The sequence below is a fragment of the Mastacembelus armatus genome, chromosome 13 (assembly GCF_900324485.2).
Source record: "Mastacembelus armatus chromosome 13, fMasArm1.2, whole genome shotgun sequence".
Lineage (NCBI taxonomy): Eukaryota > Metazoa > Chordata > Actinopteri > Synbranchiformes > Mastacembelidae > Mastacembelus > Mastacembelus armatus.
Genome location: NC_046645.1, coordinates 5,803,490 through 5,821,390, shown reverse-complemented (window position 1 = coordinate 5,821,390; position 17,901 = coordinate 5,803,490). Strand labels below are relative to the sequence as shown.

The 17,901-nt window shown below is 39.5% G+C and overlaps 1 protein-coding gene across 1 annotated transcript in view; it reads left to right on the top strand.

Annotated features, from left to right (window-relative positions):
• dner (delta/notch-like EGF repeat containing) overlaps positions 1 to 17,901 on the top strand; it is a 42,835-nt gene extending 24,934 nt beyond the window's left edge. Inside the window, exons 4-13 of the mRNA XM_026292434.1 lie at positions 3,603 to 3,766; positions 5,925 to 6,073; positions 7,040 to 7,193; positions 7,468 to 7,581; positions 11,832 to 12,065; positions 15,379 to 15,501; positions 15,643 to 15,756; positions 15,923 to 16,054; positions 16,142 to 16,388; positions 16,653 to 17,901. Of these exons, the coding sequence (XP_026148219.1) occupies positions 3,603 to 3,766; positions 5,925 to 6,073; positions 7,040 to 7,193; positions 7,468 to 7,581; positions 11,832 to 12,065; positions 15,379 to 15,501; positions 15,643 to 15,756; positions 15,923 to 16,054; positions 16,142 to 16,388; positions 16,653 to 16,764 (1,543 nt within the window). The 3' untranslated portion in view covers positions 16,765 to 17,901. The remainder of the gene's footprint in view (positions 1 to 3,602; positions 3,767 to 5,924; positions 6,074 to 7,039; positions 7,194 to 7,467; positions 7,582 to 11,831; positions 12,066 to 15,378; positions 15,502 to 15,642; positions 15,757 to 15,922; positions 16,055 to 16,141; positions 16,389 to 16,652) is intronic.

Here is a 17,901-nt window from a genome sequence, read left to right as displayed (position 1 = left end):
ATTAATTAATATGAGGGCTTAGTTGTTTACCATGGTTTGTAATCAAAATTGTGAAAGGTGTTAATGAGATGTCTGCAGCTTGTTGCTTTGGATTATTAGTAATTACAATAGATTGTGATGGTGACCAAGTACCTGCAGGCACTGAGCATTTCATATGTAATGGCTTGATACACCTGTTTGACCCAGTCAGGCATTTACATTTGTTATTCCATGATCAGATCATCTCTCAGGACGGTGTGAGAGTGTACATCTGGCTTACTCTCTGTGCCTGGGACAAATTACACCTTAGCATTTTTATTAGTATACAGATTTTGGTGACCTTACAAACTGGAACAGGGCTTTTCACACTTTTCACATTGTGATTTGTTATAATAGGAAAAACACAGTTGTTGAAAATGCTGCCAGAATAGCTTTCTTAGCTGTGTGTTGATGTGTATGCAGGATGTGGTTACAGGTGACGAGAGGTGAAGCATGTGGCAGACATGAAGCCAGAAGTGGTCAGTGTTTAGGCTTTACACTTTGTTGTTAAGTTCAGACACAAACGGCAAGAATCTAAACTGAAAACTCACTTATTAACAAAATGGGTTGTGCTTTTTGGAACATAATAAACAGGAATAACCAAAGAGCATGATTTGTTTTCTGTTTTCTGGATAATCATCATAAAGAAACCCCAAAAATAGAATCCACTTTGCACAGCATTTTATCTGCATACCTACCATGCAGCAAGTTTTGTGCAGTGCAGCTTGTAGTTTTTGTGACTAATGACCTTCTGTTTCGGCCTCCTTATAATACACCTCTGCTACACTGACAAAAGACACTGCATAATAACATCTGAATATGTTTGTTCTCTTACAACTTCTCTGTAAATAAGGGTCAATTAATTATGCAGAAATGATGGTCAAGGTGAATGTTGGATGTCCTTGATGTTGCACCTCATTATTCATGGCAGGCACGACTCAGGGCCCTGATCACAATCACAGACTGGGAGCTGCAAGTTAATCAACAGCTGCTGCTTTGTTTTCATACTGCATAATTACACACGACACCTGAACGCACACACACAGATGCAGGCAGTGAAGGACACTTGTATACAAACACACATGGACCACTTGGAAATGAAGCAGTGATCCAAAAATGCATTTTACATAAATATGTCAACAACACTGATGCCGATTACTCATGAGAATATTATCTCATTTTAATTATTGGCTAATGATAGAAATTCATTTAGTTCATAATAGATGCCTCCATGCTACATCAACTTTAATAAATATGAAAAAGTGATGAAAATAGCAACAAAATGAAATTGAAATAAACCCTTCTACTTTTTGTAAAATATAGGCCATCATTTACCAATAATATCAACACCTCACACCTCAGCATAGCAAATGCCAAATAGCTCATTTTAGCTTGAAGTAGTTGCCCTGATTCTCATGTTGTCCCTCCGCCTGAGCCTGGACACCCTGCAATGGAGAACTCATTTGTGCAATGTGCAGCCTGTCCACCGTGTTATTTTGGTCACTGCTTGCAGCTTCACCTTCAGACTCAGCTCCCTGTTCAGCACTAATACTTTGAGACAGCTATCGTGCCACTCCACCTGTGATGCTCCAACTTGTCTTCAGTCATGAACACAGACAAAAATATAACCATTTATCTCCTGACAGGCACTTTGTGAAGGTCTGAAGGTGGCTCATATATAGAGCAATGTCAAGTGTTCTCTCATATTTTCACTTTTGAAAACCTAAAAAAATGCCAACTAAATATTGGCTTTTATTTAAAATTAAAAGGTTAAGGTTATTGTTTTATCTCTCATATAACAAATCAAATGCCTTTTGACTAACACTGCTATCTGACTGTTTATGCACATCATGCATCTGTTATTTTTAATCTTCATTTTCACTGTGAAGCACTTTTCAGCTGCATCTCATTGCATGGAAAGTACTGTAGGGGTAATAATAATAATAATTATTGTTCTTGTTAGTTATGCAAGCAGTCATTAGAGCAAACACACAAAGGCGAGAGCTGAGAGGATAATCACAGAGTTTTAAATTTTGTTTTCCTTAATGTGAGTGTTTATTTTAGGTGCGGGAGTGAGTAAGAGGGTTTCTTAGGAGTATTCGACTGGTGTGGAGCCTCATTGAAGCTGCTGAGCATCCCTCATCCCTGGTTTATGTGTTTCCCTCTCCAACCCTGTGTCTCTTTCATGAGGACTCTGGTGTTTGCTGTCTCTTATGGGTGGCAGCTGTTGGAGCTCAGTGTCTCTGCCAGGAAAAATGGCCCACATTGTTCTGCTCATTCTGCCCAGCAGGATTCTGGCTGCTCTGCTCAGATGTTTACAGATGCAGTCATGAGCTTCCTCAAAATCCTCCTACTGGCCGCATGATCCTCATCCACAGTAGGCATCCAGATAGAGGGTTTATCCTCATGATGTCAGTGGTTTTGCCTGGTGTGAAAGATGGAATTAGCTGTGACCATCCCTATTATTACCAAAATGTTAATATCTAAGTTGCTGAAAATGCTAAGGGGGTGGACATCCAGACATATGATTTGCCCTCCAAGGTTGACTTTGATGTTTGTTAGCCTCAGTAAACTGTTTATGTACTGAGTAATAGTACCTCTTCAGTTTAACATTATAGCCTCATCAGTGACTTCTTTGTATTAGGTACTTTTTCTTCACTTAGATGCACTGTGAGTAATGTTGAGTATAGCCATGCTAGAGACATTTACCAAAGGATATATTCTCAACCATCTCTTTGAAACTTTTAATCTGAATTTTTTAATGAAAGCTCATTTAGTGCCCAGAGTGGAAAAGGTTCATCCCAGGGGGAACATGACTGGAGTTAATTCATTTTAAGGCTCTAACTCTTTGATTTGATGTGTAGGATCTCTTCTCCGTGGTGGTGAATGTATGACAGATGGTGGTAATGTAATCATTACATTTTTATAGGCACAGTATCAATACAAAATGAGCCATATTTGAATATCGAATGTTGGCACTTCTCTGCAATTCCTGTTTGTCTCTCTCCACATTCAACCTGCTTCTTTTTCTGTTTCTCTGTTGTGGTTTTCCCTATTTGTAGAAATTGTTTGTGGTCCGAATGGACTACAACACTGACTGTGTGTGCTCATTAAAGGTCACTGTGAAACCACAGGGAGAAACATCACCCCCTGCTGACTCAGACCACTGACAATCATTACTGACCAGACCTGACCATGATGCCAGGTTGAAGTTACAACCAGGAGAACTGCTCCTTTGCCACGAGGCACATCAGTACGAAGAAAAGACCCCTAGCTTCATAGTTGCTCAGTGTTTCTGATGACTGTGTGTGGAGGATGAAAGTTGTTATTTTAATAAGATTCTCATTTTGGCTAAAACAATGACTGGAAAAAGACAGAGGAGCAGTTTCTATGTCTCACCTTTTAAGCTGCTTTTGCTTACATTTTAATACTTTCTAAGATGTCTGGTAAGATAAATCAAGTGGTCACTAAGAAGGTGTAGAGATGCAGAACTGTAAACACAGTGCTCACTTATTATATTTTCCTTCCAGCAGATGTCTTCCTATCTGACTCATTTTTTCACTTCATCTCTCTCTTCCTACCAGGGTGGTGGTGAATGCTAGTGGAGCTCCAGTGCTGTGGCGCGTGAATGAAACTGGTTTCCTCCATTCCTCCACTGTGAATGGCACTATAATGTGGTTCCTGCAGGCCACTGATGGACTGGTGGTGCCAGACCACTCACTGCCACTTGGACAGAACTACTTCCTCAGTAAGATTCCCCTTGTTATACAGTTACATTATTTTTTAGCAGAAAAGAATATTACTGATGTAGCATTTGTCTGAATCATATAAAGAAAATATTGAATAATAGTCATATCTATATTAAAATAAGTTCAAATGAATAGAGAAGACACAATTAATGCTAATGATACTGTCATTATCATTTGATTTGTATAATATTTTATCCAGTCACCAGGATGAAGCTGAATCAGAAATGCTAGAAAATGCCTCCAAATAGATCATTTACAACTGTAGCAAAAAAGATCTGAGGATTATTACATTTAAATAAATTGTATTTGTCAGTGGGAAAAATCACATAACATTTGCATATGAGTCAGAATATTATATTTGCATACATACATTTGCATGTTGATCTCACATCTATATTGTAATTCTGAGCTTTAACACACACAGATTCTGTGAAACAGCACTCACACAAGTGTGCCAAAAAATGGCAGCGTGAGATGCAGTGGGTCCTGGTCGAGGGTAATTGGAGTCTGACTCTTTGACTGAAGGGCTGAGTGACCTCGGTGTGTGCTCTACATACCTGATGCTGTTACACTACAATGCCCATCAGATGACCTTGGCTTGTCTGCTAAACTCTGTGACCATAGAGCTGGTGCCTCGCCTGAAGGGGACAGAGAGAGAGAGAGACACAAAGAGAGAGTGAAAGAGAGAGAGAGAGAAACGAATGAGATGACGCTGGAGAGTTAAAGCAAACGGGAGAGAGGATATTATTGGAGAGAGGAAGAGTCTGACAGGAAGGGAGGAAAACAGGAAAGAAGAGATTGAAAGACAGGAAAGGATTAGAGGAAAGGACAGAGGATCCAGGAAGAGGAGAGGAATGAAGGTCAAACTGCACGATGGAGACACATGGCCTGTTGTATGTAGCTTTACTTCTAGATAGTAAATGGGTAATGTTCACAAGTGGAAATTTGTAATTCCCCTTATTTTAGGCCTGAAGGTGTGTAACCTTCTGTGCAAAGCACCAGTATAAAGGAAGGAGCAGAGCAGTGACACTGCATTTGCTTCTTCACACGTCACTGTGTCTGAATGAGCTTTTTACGTTTTGAAGGAGTAGTGACTCTGCAGGTTCAGTGTCACTGGGCTGGTGATCACTTGGTCAGGAGTGACAGAAGAGCAGCCCCCTGATTGGCTGAGGAGCCTACATCATCAGTGACTCATTATCATTGAATCTTCACATCAGGGTTTGAAAAATAGAAATTAATGTTATTATGAAGCTATTTTTACCTGCAGCTGTCAGCTTTGACTGAAGACATGAGAAATGTCCTGTACTTATAGACCCCAAGTGGGACATGAAGGAGAATCACACACTGTATTTTGGTCAAAATAAAGAGCTGCCAGGTATTTTATTAACACTTTTAGCCACATGGGAATTTATTGTCTTTTTAGCAGGAAGGAATCATTTGAAATCCATCCTAAAACATTTAACAAGTGTCAACAGCTGCACTAACTCCTCTGTGAGGTTGTGGGCTGTACTTATAGAAGCTAACATGATCAGATTGTCAATTGACTATGATGTTTACCTTGTTTACAGAGTTAGAAAAGTTATTAAATGTTTTTAGTTTCACACTTTTTTAGCCTTACCTCAAATTATTAGAAAAAATGAAACTGAAAGATGGCACAAGATAAAAAGTCAGGAGATCACAAAGATCATAAAGGTTACTGCAATTCCTCATAAGAGGGACATTAATGGCACAAATTTCATGGCATTTCTTTGACTTGCTGTCAAAACATTTCACTTAAAACCATAAATGTCAATTCACAGTAGCACTGGAGGAAAGGTCACAGGATCACCAAAGTTAGTTTGTCTACTTGTCCTCTGGAGATCATGAACATCTGTACAAAATTTCACCTAAATCTATGTAACAGTTGTTGGTCTAGTTTGGCCTGGACCAAAGTGAAGGACCAACCATTTGACATACAGACCATTTTAAAATAAGGTCTAATAAACGTCTCTAGCATTAAGTACAAATACAAAGACAGTCCAAAGACATAGAGATCACAATACCATCACTGACATCTGTCAATGTAATACAAATAAATAAAACATAACTCTGTAATATACTGATACAAATACTATATGAATAGTTTCTAAGGCCCTCAACTCTTCTGTGGTTCTGTAGGTGTGTTGCGCGTGGGCAGCCCCACAGCCCCAGAGGTCAACCTGCGTCTCAACCTGACGGTAAAGGCCAGCAGCTGTGTGGAGCCCGGCAGCAGCTTCAGCGACCCGCAGTGCTCTGGAAAAGGCAAATGCATCACACAACCCTCTGAGGTTAGAAATAAAGAGTAGCAAGTCATCCAAACACATGATGTTTTTTTATTTTTTGTCAAGACAACATTTCAACTTTAGCACGAATGAAGCTGAAACGCACAATATCATTTTATGCTTGAGCAGGAAATCTTGTAGATGTCAAGAGAAATTTGGCAGACAACATATCTAAATGGAAACTAGAGCATTAGGAGCATTGAGATAAAGGGGGAAAGGGAAAAAAAGGGGGAAAAGGGGCTTCAGTTTGCTATGGAGCATAAAGATTGGACTTTAGAGTGTTGGAAAAAGATCATGTGGTCTGATGAGGAAGGGATGTGCATAAAACTATGCACCCATCACGCCTAGTGCCTGGAGACAGCGTTATGATCTTCAGTTGGCGAGGTCCATGTGTCCCATCAATGGATATTTTTCCTTCCCTGACAGCTTGGCCATATTCCAGGGTGTCAAAGCCAAGATTCTTTAAGCTAAAGTGCAAGAATATGGTTCATTTTCACACAAGAACCGGCCTCCACAGAGTCCTGACCTTACCCCTACTGAAGGTCTTTAGGATATGATGGAGATGATTTTAAAGACTGGTTCAACCCTCCACGACAAAGGCTTTTCTTCTTTACATTGTGGAAAGCTGAAAAAACAAAACAAACATTGCTGTAGTAGAGGAAGAAAGAAGCCCTTGAGACCTGTTGGTCTCCATTTAGCAGTAGTGACTCTTACTCACTGTGTTGCAGAATTAACAGAGTAGAGAAAGATGTTGCAGAGACATTTTCATAATTTCTCCCTTTCACTTCAGTTTCTAATCATTCCCCTCAGTATTTGACAAAATCAGACTCACTGCCGCTTGTTATTGTATTGTTATTGTATTATTTTACAAGCTGCAATCTTTTATCTGTTTTGGCTTCCATTCTTCCATTCTCTCTTCGTTAAGGCTCATTGATTTGACATGTGAAATTAGTTTGTGTTCATGCTTTGCAGAGCACTTTCTTCTGCGAGTGTGAAGACGGCTACACCGATATCTTTTGTGAGGAGTACGACGCCTGCCACCACAGACCCTGCCGCAACAATGGCACCTGCACTGACATTAAACAAGGGGATGAAGGACGAAACTTCACCTGCAGCTGCCCACCAGGTGTGTTTGTGTCCATCATGGCATTTTACATGGTCTCAAGATGTGTTGTTTTTGTAATCTACTATTTTACATGTGTAGAAGGATTCATGCTGATTAGAATCATTTGCTTTGAATTGCAATGTTTCAATAAAATATGTTGCACAGAAATACATTTTGAAGCAGGACACAAGACAGAAATATCTGATCCAGTCATGTGATGTACATGTGATCACTTTTATCAGCATTTGACTGGATGTAATAGAATAAATAGTCTAATAGACCATGTGATTTTCAGGTTATGAAGGGGAGCGCTGCCAGTTGCTGGTTGACCACTGCCTCTCTCAGCCCTGTAAGCATGGAGCTACCTGCTTCAGCACCCTGGCTGGGCCCAGGTGCTATTGTCCTGATGGTAGGAACCCAATCCTTGCCCGCTGGAACCAGTCTCTGTGCTTGCTCTAAAGAAATCAGAAGGGATAAGTGATGGAGCCAAAAATATTTAGAAAATAGCAGTAATATAGTATCAGGGTTTTTTCAGTTTGTTCTATAATACGAAGTTAATTGCCACTCCAGATTTTACAAGAACATAAATGAAGTCCATCTGGATTGCACAAGCCCAGAAAACCTTCAACAGTCTGTGATGTTTGTGAGAAAAAGAAACTGAACGAAAAAACACATTTAACTGAGTCTATGCATCTCACCAACACATCCCATTCCAGTTATTGTACACTCAGTGTATCTGCTGCATGTTTAACAATATCTGTGCCACTGAGATACTTAATTTAAACCTTCCTCCTCTATTCTAATTAGTCTTCAGAGCCTCAGTGACCTGCATCATCCTCTCTGGGGAAATCTGTGATGGCAGAACTTCTGCCAGAGCAGCATTTCTCACCAGCAGAACATTGGTTTCCAGTCATTTTACACTATATAGCACAATACAACAGTGTATTCAGGTTGTGTATGCACACACATACAACATACAGAGAAAACATTAGTTACCTATTAGAGATCAATAAAGAAATACATAAGGAAACATGGATGAAAAAGCTGTCGGGGAGGCTGTTTCATTAGTCCTGGTACAGCAGTCAGTTCATTTACAGTCACTCATCCAACAACAACTGATTGTACTCTTATTCTGAGTATAAAAAACAAAGTCTCCAATGAGGAAAGGAATTCATAATCCACTGCTTGTGTTTTATTTTCATAAAATGAGACTAAACACCTTTAAATTAGTGTGTGACGATTTCATTTAGCAAGTGCCTTTCAAACAACCATGGGCTTATTAGGAAGCTGTGTTTGATTTTTGGTCAAATCACTTTCCTTGTGTTTATTTTCAGGTACGTTACACTGCAGTGAATCAGTCTTCTGTTTTATTGTCGATTCACTTATTTTTAAAAGTGCCTAATGGAGCTTTTAAGAAAACATAACAGCCATCATTATTTCTTTCACCATCGGCCTTGTTCTGGGAAGGCATTTTGACATGTGACACTAAGAGAAGCACATTTGTAAACAGTAATAAAAATAATAAAGTGTCTGCTTCACTTTCAGGGTCCTGGTATTGTCTATGCAATCAAGGATTAGTAGGTCACTTTTATTCTTAACACTCCATCATTTACTTTTGTGACCAGTTAAGATCAATGCAGTTAAAAAACATAAAAAAGGACCATTCAACATAAATATGATGAAATGATACAAATTTTCCTATAAATGCTCTATTATTGTTGAGACAGTGATGCATTTTATATTGCAGCAGCAAAGGTTTGAGAAAAATATAAAAAAACAAAACAAAACTAAACATGGCAGTGAGGAAGAGCAGGTATATCTGCAGACACGCACCAGAAGAAGACAAACTCAAAATGAGAAATCAATACAAAACGATGTCTCAGAATAGGACACACTGTTTAACAAGTGATCAGTCAATAAGTGAATCGGAATGCTGAACAGCACTCACACACTCATGCAGGAGAGCACACATTGCACACATTGCATTGTATTCTTTTCATAAACCCTTTCCGTTGGGTTGATGTTAAAGTTTATGGGAATGCTAAATGACACCATCCTCTTTATTGCTGACGCTAGCATGAGGCTCCAGAGAATACATGTAAAAAATGTAAAATAATGTGTCTTATGAGAAATAAGCAGCGCAGTAGAGAGCTGTGCATCCATGCTGATGAAGAAATCTCAGGAGGATGATTTAAATCCCTGTTTGAAGACACAACATCTAGGTGAATAATAACATGTACAACAGCTGTTTTCCATCCAGAATTTTGCTGTTAACATGGATGCTCCAAGGGAGATCTTTAATAATAGTCTAATATTTTATTTATAAAACATTTCATTAACACTCCAAGTCTAAGATCACTGGTGTAAAACATTTCCTCATGTAGAACAGAGAGATATGTAAAAAGCTACAGGAGCATAAAAAGACATACCTGCTGTTATCTATTGTTCCTTCTGCATTGATGTCCCTCACGGGAGTCCTTGTGTCTTTGGATCTGAAATCACAACTTATTTTCAGTCCCAGGTCCTTTTTGTTCATGGTTTTCAGGGACAGAAAATATTAGAAATGCCTGAAAACAGATGCTAATTAGAACCTACACAGCAGTAGCCTCCATAGTAAGGAAATATAAGCGCGTTTAGGAGGCCAAATTACCATGTGCAGGTAGACATTTTTGCATTTGTACCTGTATGGACATAAGCAAAAAATAGATGAACAACAACTGCAGCAGCCTTTATCAGAACGATCAACTGCGATCACTCGCATCATTATTACATTTTTATGTGCTAGATTTTTCGGGGATATTTAAAAACTTTCATTCTGCAAGGACAGAAAGTACCTTTTTTCATTTCCCTCTCACCAGCACGTCCCAAAACTAATGTTATGGAATATGTTTGGAATATCTTTCCATGAGTTGTTATTTATTTGAATCCAACTTTAAATTAAAGTAATTTTGTTTGATATTTGACAAGACATTGCGCATACACTAAATACTCTATAAATAGTCTTGTTTTTAATTGAACATATGTATTAAAATTTGACTGCAGTAAGTTAAACCTGCATTAATTATCTGGATTTCATGAATGTGCACATGTAGAATCTGTCTTCTCAACAGAGACTACCACAAAATTCTTCTACTCTTTCTCTCACTGTCTTTCACAAAGATGACACATTTATACAAAGTGACAAGAGAACGTGTGAGTGTCAGTACTGTGACTGCCTCCAGTCAGTACTAGCAAGGCAGGGGAGAGAGTGGGCCAGCTAAATTTAAACTGTTAACTCTTTTTAATGTTGCCAGGTTTGAATGCCAGCAGCAGGAATTAACATAACTCTTCCATGTCAGCAAGGTCTCATATCAAAATGAGTGTATGAGTTTGTGCATAGAGTTTGTATATATAGAGGCACATATATAAAAACATATATATATATATATATATATATATATATATAAATCAGAAAACAGAGGCAGATGGAGATAGTTACTGAGCTCAAGACATGAAGGTGATCTGAAAAAAAAGAGGAAAGAAGCTAAGCAGGGCATTAAACCATGACAGAACAAATACAAATTATAACATTAAATTTATGCAAGAGCTTGTGTGTGTGTGTGCGTGGCCTAGCATCTGTGTGCTTACAAGCGTAGAAGAGAGACAAAAAAGTAAGATGTGGTAAGGGGGGTTGAAGGAAAAGAGAAATGGATGAAGGGGATGGAGGTAGTGGGCACAGAGAGATAAAGGCAGAGCTTTGGGTGGGATTTCCCCCTGACTACTACAGATTACTCCTGTCTCCCTGATGCTGAATGATAAATGTCCTCCTCACGCAGTGAAATACAGTCTTGCAGATCAATGGAGCCTTGAGCGAGATCTCTTCATTAGCTCAATACAGTGTGCACTCTGGTGTAGTCAGCACAGGGATTTACAATGCTGTTAGTGTAAATCAGAGGATCTCTACACACAATATACTGCAGCAAGGTTTGTACATGTATGTAGGAGAGTCTCTCCACACTGCAGCACAGTGTCAGCTCTTATGGTAGGTTGAAGACAGAGGAGGAGGAGAAGCAGTGAGGAGCAGAGGTTATTTTTAGAGGAGGGAAATAGGTGAAAGTAGCAGAGACTCACAAGCTAATGAGAGGAGTCGAGGAAAAACTTCAACACAACCAGTCTCCCACAAAGGGAAGTGGAGTGTAATGGTTTGCACACACAAACCTGAATGGGCATTGTCACAAACCTGTACTGGCAGAAACATGTCCACCGTCCACCAGAGACCGCGCCGTAACACAATAGTTAAACATCACTGTCAACAGCCAGAATTCAGAATTAACTCTGTTAAACGGCATTCACTCTGTTTTGTCTCTAACAAAAGAGGCATGAAAGACAGAAAATTAAAATGGCTCTAGATGGTGAATTTGCCAAAACTTGAGAGAAATCTTGAGAGTCTTATTTTTGCCACCAATATTTGCAGTTTCCCAGCACTTGCATTTCAGGTATACCAGTAGATAAGAATACTTTTTTTTAATACTTTGATTTTGAAATAGCTGTAAATGATAATATGAGTCCAGGCACTTCTGTTTTCTTTCAATGATTAATGGTCTTGTAAGTACAGAAACTATTTTGGTGTTTGTGGGTTTTCCATCATCGTCTCCTGCATCTGTACCTACTGCTCTGCAGGCTACCAGGGTGCTACATGTGAGCAGAAGGTGGACCCATGTGCCTCCAGCCCCTGTCACAATAACGGGACATGCTACTCCCAGGGCCCTAACCCCCTGGGGTTTGGCTGTAGCTGCACAGCAGGATTCACCGGCCCGACCTGTGCCCAGCTGGTGGACTTCTGTGCCCTGAACCCCTGCGCTCATGGCATCTGTCGCAGTGTGGGCAACAGCTACAGGTGCCTGTGTGTCCCAGGTGAGCTGTGGTGTCAGACACGTCAGTGATGGTGACCAAATAAAATCTAAGTAATTAGGAGATACTGTGTTAAGGGACAAATTTAAAATAATCAGTGTCTTTCCATCCATCTTTTGCCTATTCTTTTATATTTTCAAAAACATTGAGACTCTGTGTCCATGTCAGACGTGTATGTGTTTGCCCATAGTTTAAAAAACAAAATAGTAAAAACCAAGAGTTTTTAATCAACATAATAATTAAAGGTGCAACATGTAAAATGTGAATGCACCTTCTGAGCACCTCTCAAAGAGCAAAACTTCATCAGGTCATTTCTCATTTTGACGCAGTTCTAAGACTTTCCACCAAGAAATGTTTAGGACAGTCACTTCCAAAAGAACCTATGGATTTAGGGCCTGTTGAGCACTTGGACCCCTGTGCGTGTGCTCAGGAGAAATCTATGTCCCTCAGCTTCCTCCTGAATCTTCACTTTGGCCCTATCAACACTCTAAATCTTGCTTTACAGCTAGCACATAAAGGTTAATGATAACTAAAAGCATAGTGATGTGTAGCATTGGCTCAGACTCAGAGTAGCAGTAAATATTGTGTAGCTGTATGTGAGTTATTTTTGTACTGGATAATTGTGGGGCTTGTGCTGAGGCCTCTGTGATGAAATCAGTTCAGTGGAAAAATAACTTCATTATCCATTATCTTGCTATTGTCTTGCAATTACCTTTCTGGGATACAGAGATAGATGAGTTTCCCGGGGGCCTATAAAAAGGAATTGACAGTCCATTCATCTGTTTATACTGTTTGTCACTTAAATGTATAAGCTAGTCAATGTTTTGATCTCTTCTGTGATGTTCACTCTCCCTCTCCTGCATTGGTAGCCTCTGAACAGATCAGAATCGAGTCATTTTTGGTTGCTTATGTTATTGGTCTCTCTCATTTTAGTCTGTGGAGCACAGATACTTTGTTCTTTTATTTATTGACCTGCATTTGACATTTGAGCATTTTGTTTTTACAGACCTATAGAAAGTGTTTCCTAAATATTTAAACTAACAGGAGTTATTGCTTAAGTCGATAATCCCTTCATACTTCATATTCTTCATGTTTATTCAAACGCTGTAATACTTACTGGTGAAGAACAGATGTTTGCTGATTTCCAATTATTCAGATATCTGACATTTTCTTCACCACAGCCTCACACTTATTTTTTCTATTCTGCATTTCTTTCATATTTTTTTCTTCCACGTGTCCTTTTGTCCTTCCTTGTCTTTATCTTCCTGTTGTTATCCTCACCTCATTTACCTCATTTGTCTGGTCGCCATGGTGATGCAGTTGCCTTGCAAGTGTGCATGTGTGCGTGTGTGTGTGTGTGTGTGTGTGTGTGTGTGTGTGTGTGTGTGTGTGTGTGCGTGCGTGCGTGCGTGCGTGCGTGTGTGTGTGTGTGTGCAACTCCCAAAACATTTTCTGCGTCTATGACTATGCTGGTTGAGCAGATGTTGCCATCCAATCAAATGTCTCTATTCAGATGGCCTTGTCTAATTGGATTGGACTATTTGCAATTAGCAGCCCAGACACAGACACATAGACACACAGCGTTCTGACCTTTTCTCCACCTCATCAGAACCTGGTGTCTAACATATGAAACTGGTTGTATATGTGATGAATCTGAATGTTTCTATCTCATTGTGTGTGAGATACTTGAATGTAGTAGTTTGTCTAGTTGTCTGGTTTGTATTAGTGTGTGGATGTGTGTAATGGGTATGTAAATGCCTGCTGGGCGTCTGAAGGAAAGCTGCTGGGGTGTTGATATGTAGAAGGATCCATCCTCCAGTTTTTTTTGTAATCCAGCTGCCAGGCCACCAGCCAGCCCCCCAAAAAGCAGATAGTCTTGGAAAAACGCTTGACATTTCACTGGCATTTCACAGAAAGGACCCTAGAGGCTCTAACTGGGCTCATCATTACTTCCCCCATCTCTCCTCCCCAAAACACACGATAGCTGTGGCCTGGGGAAGGCTTGTTGTAACTTCAGTCAGTGCTGGGACCCAGCTGAGAATTGCAGTCGGCCAACATGGGAGCAGAACTAATGAAAACAGATTGCAACGCTAGTCATGTCAAGAGACAAGAGTCAAGAGACACCGGTCGCCTGGCAAATAATGTTCATGTTGTGGAACATTTCTATGAACTGCAGTGACTCACTTGGGAGTATGCAGAAACGAAGTGTTAGATCAGTGCATATACAAGCATTATCGTTATTTGTTGGCCTAATTATTGATTACACTAATACACATCTAGGCTGGTCTTCTAGTCCAGAAGACTATTAAAACACATCCTGATAAGCATACACTGACTTATTCTTTCACTCACTTTAACTTAAAGTGTTTTCCTGTGTTGCTAAAGCTGTATCTGCATAATTGGCACCCACATTGTAACAGTGGAAACTAAACAGATATATGCCATATTCTGCTTAATATACTACAGTCCTGTAGTACTCTATACTTTGTCTTTAAAGCATCTAAATATTATTGAAGAGAAACAGGGACAGTGTCTGTTACTCATGAATGGGCCATGTTTTCAAATGTTTTCAGACTTATTCTGCCTAAGTACACAGCTGCCATCCTATGGAAAACACAGTGCACTGCATGCCATTTGACCTTATGCTCCATCTTGATGAAACAGTGAATGGCAAACTACTGGGCTTACATTAGATTCATACACTTATTTAACAATTAATGATAGTTTAAGTTATGAAAATCTTAGCATCTACACAGATCCAAAGACTTGCTACTGTACTCTTAATGTACTGTTTTTGTGTACTACTGTGTATAGAGACATGCAGATTGCAATGGCTTTAAGTGCTTACTAATTAATATCTATGAATCGTATAGAGACACAATGAGCTAGAACACCAAATGAGGAAGGTTCTCATTGTAATGATATACTCTTACTGCAAAGCTTAATCGTAAAATTAAACAAGTATGTGATCTGACCATCTTTAAGTGACTGCTTATAGAAGGAAAACCTGTTCAGTTATAATCACCTTTAAGTTTAGTGCTTGCAATAATGCCTGCTCTTGCAATAATGCAGTAAAAGTGTTTGGCAATAATGTGCTAGGGTACGCTGATATTAACATCCTCCCCTTCTTACACATACACGCAGCAATACATGAATAATTCTAAATGCTGATCGCAGCTAAAAAGATGCACTTTCAGCAAAACGCTTCCTTGTTAAGAGGTTGAAACATCCTCGGAAGTGACACAATGAAGCAGAGCTATGTGATGTATTCTTTAAACATGACTGAATACTATATGTATTTGTGTTTCCCATTAAGGCTACCATGGCTTGTACTGTGAGGAGGAGTACAATGAGTGTCTGTCTGCACCCTGCCAGAATTACGCCACATGCAGGGATCTCATCAATGCCTATGAGTGTGTCTGCACACCACAGTTTGAAGGTACTTGTAAATACAAGTGTGATGCTTTTTAGATTTAAGATCACATCTGTGTATAGTTTGCTTATGTATGCTATAGTTTCATAGCAGTGAACATGCAACAAGATGAATTATTATGAACTGAGTCTGTGTGTTTGTGTGCAGGCAGGCACTGTGAAATCTATAAGGATCCATGTCTGAAGATTCACTGTCAGAATGGAGGCCGCTGTGAGAGCTCAGGACTCAATGCTTCCTGTGCCTGCCCACCTGGATACTTGGGTGAGCACCTGTACCAACATCCCATACTTTCTGTTTGAAATAATAGCATTTTGATGTTAAACCCTAAAGTGTTTTCTTTGAAAACAACTGCATCAGGTTTCTCAGTTTCTGCTCTTGGCTTTGTTTCTCTCATTGTTAATGAATGCAACCTTACCTGTCTGCTCAGGGGACAAGTGCGAGGTTGACATCAACGAGTGTGAAAGTAACCCTTGTCACCATGGAGGCACTTGCATTGACCAATCAAATGGTTTCACCTGTCACTGCCCACCTGGGTGGGTGGGCCCCAGCTGTGAGATCCGTAAGTGAACCTGTCATAGTATATATGTTCAGCTATTAATCTAAACAGAGACGTGTGGAAAGAAAAATGTATACCTGTGTGTGTCAGACCTGCAGTGGAAGTCAGCACACACTGAGGACACCCTGACCAACATGCCCCGCCACTCCCTGTACATCATCATTGGAGCCCTGTGTGTGGCCTTCGTCCTCATGCTCATCATCCTCATTGTGGGCATCTGCCGCATCAGCCGCATTGAGTACCAGGGTTCATCACGCCATGCCTACCAGGAGTTCTACAACTGTCGCAGCATCGACAGCGAGTTCAGTAATGCCATCGCCTCCATCCGCCATGCCAGGTCAGGTGTTACATGGTTATTCATGAATGTGACACTTTAGATATTACAGTTTTTTTCCCTTTGTCACTTGGTACATCTTAACTGTTATTATTATTGTTATTTTTTTATTTTTACGCTCGTCTTTTATGAGTCCGTTCAAAATTAAATCAATGTTAAAGTGCCCTTATAAAGAAACTTTCTATTCATTTCATTTACAATACATGGAATGTTTTTGAAAACTTGTATCTGATGATGCACAGTTGATGTTTATATTTTTGTTATCAGATTTGGCAAGAAGTCCAGGCCTGCCATGTACGATGCCACTCCCATCGCCTATGAAGACTACAGTCCTGATGACAAGCCTTTGGTTACCCTCATCAAGACGAAGGATTTGTAAAACCTAACCACTTCAACATATTACAAGCTGCACACATACAACTGCACATGTAGACATGTGCATAAACATACACATCCATAAAAAGTTGATATAAAACTTTCTTAAAAAAAAAAAAACAAAACTAAATTGAATGTAAAGTTGAAGAAAATGCAAAATATACTCCATAGTTTAAAAAGTACAAATCTTGAGTTTGATACACCTATTTTCCTGTCAAAGTCCACACTAAGGCTTTATTGTAGCATAAGAGCATAAGTTGCATTAATTAAGTTATTGATGATGGGCAACACTACCAGTAACTTTGGCTGTCTAATTGAGTGATTACTTTAGTCTGCACCAGACTGTCTGTCTGTAGGTGGGGCCCAAATTTCTAAGTGTAAACTGAACACAGTCCTAAACAGGACAACAGTCCTTACAGGTGTTGTAGAAATAGGTGCACTCCTCTTGGTGCATACACTGTATCTTTTTCTATATCTAAACAACTTTTGCTGTAGGTTGCCTTACTTTGTGCATGGTTAGATTTGATGTTCTCTCTGCATCGTTTCAAAATCATTTGTATTTGGTTGTTTTTTTCACTGCAGTTGTACTTTTTCTCTGGTTGTGCCAAATACAGTATTTTCTTTGGATATTTTGTGGTTAGTAGATAAATACATTCATGTATAAAATACTAGTCACAGAAGTTTTCTTTCAAAAATACATATTGTCCTGTCCATGCAGGTTTCTCAGTGGTGTATGAATAATAAAGAAAGTGGGTTTACTGGAGTACTATGATCCTACCATCCTATTGTATGTATTTCAGTGATATTTAGGATAATAGGTAGGTGTATTTCTCAGTGCACATAAAAATAGTTGGTTTTATTCAGTGTACCTGTTTATCCCAGTGTACAAATTCACAGCTAGTATTGACAATGTTGAACAGTTTCTGAATGAGAGCTTCTTTGTTGGAGTGTCCTCTTTCTGGTGTTAAGGTAGAGAAGAGGGAGGAGAAGGAAGAGGCGGAGAGGGATGATATCTACTCCAGAATATATGTGCTTCTGTGTCCTACCAATGGAAAATTATGTCTTTGCAGCTGTGTTGTGTCTCTCAAGGTCAAGCAATGTTTTACCAATAGGCTCACCTATTTTTGGTCTCATTTTAACA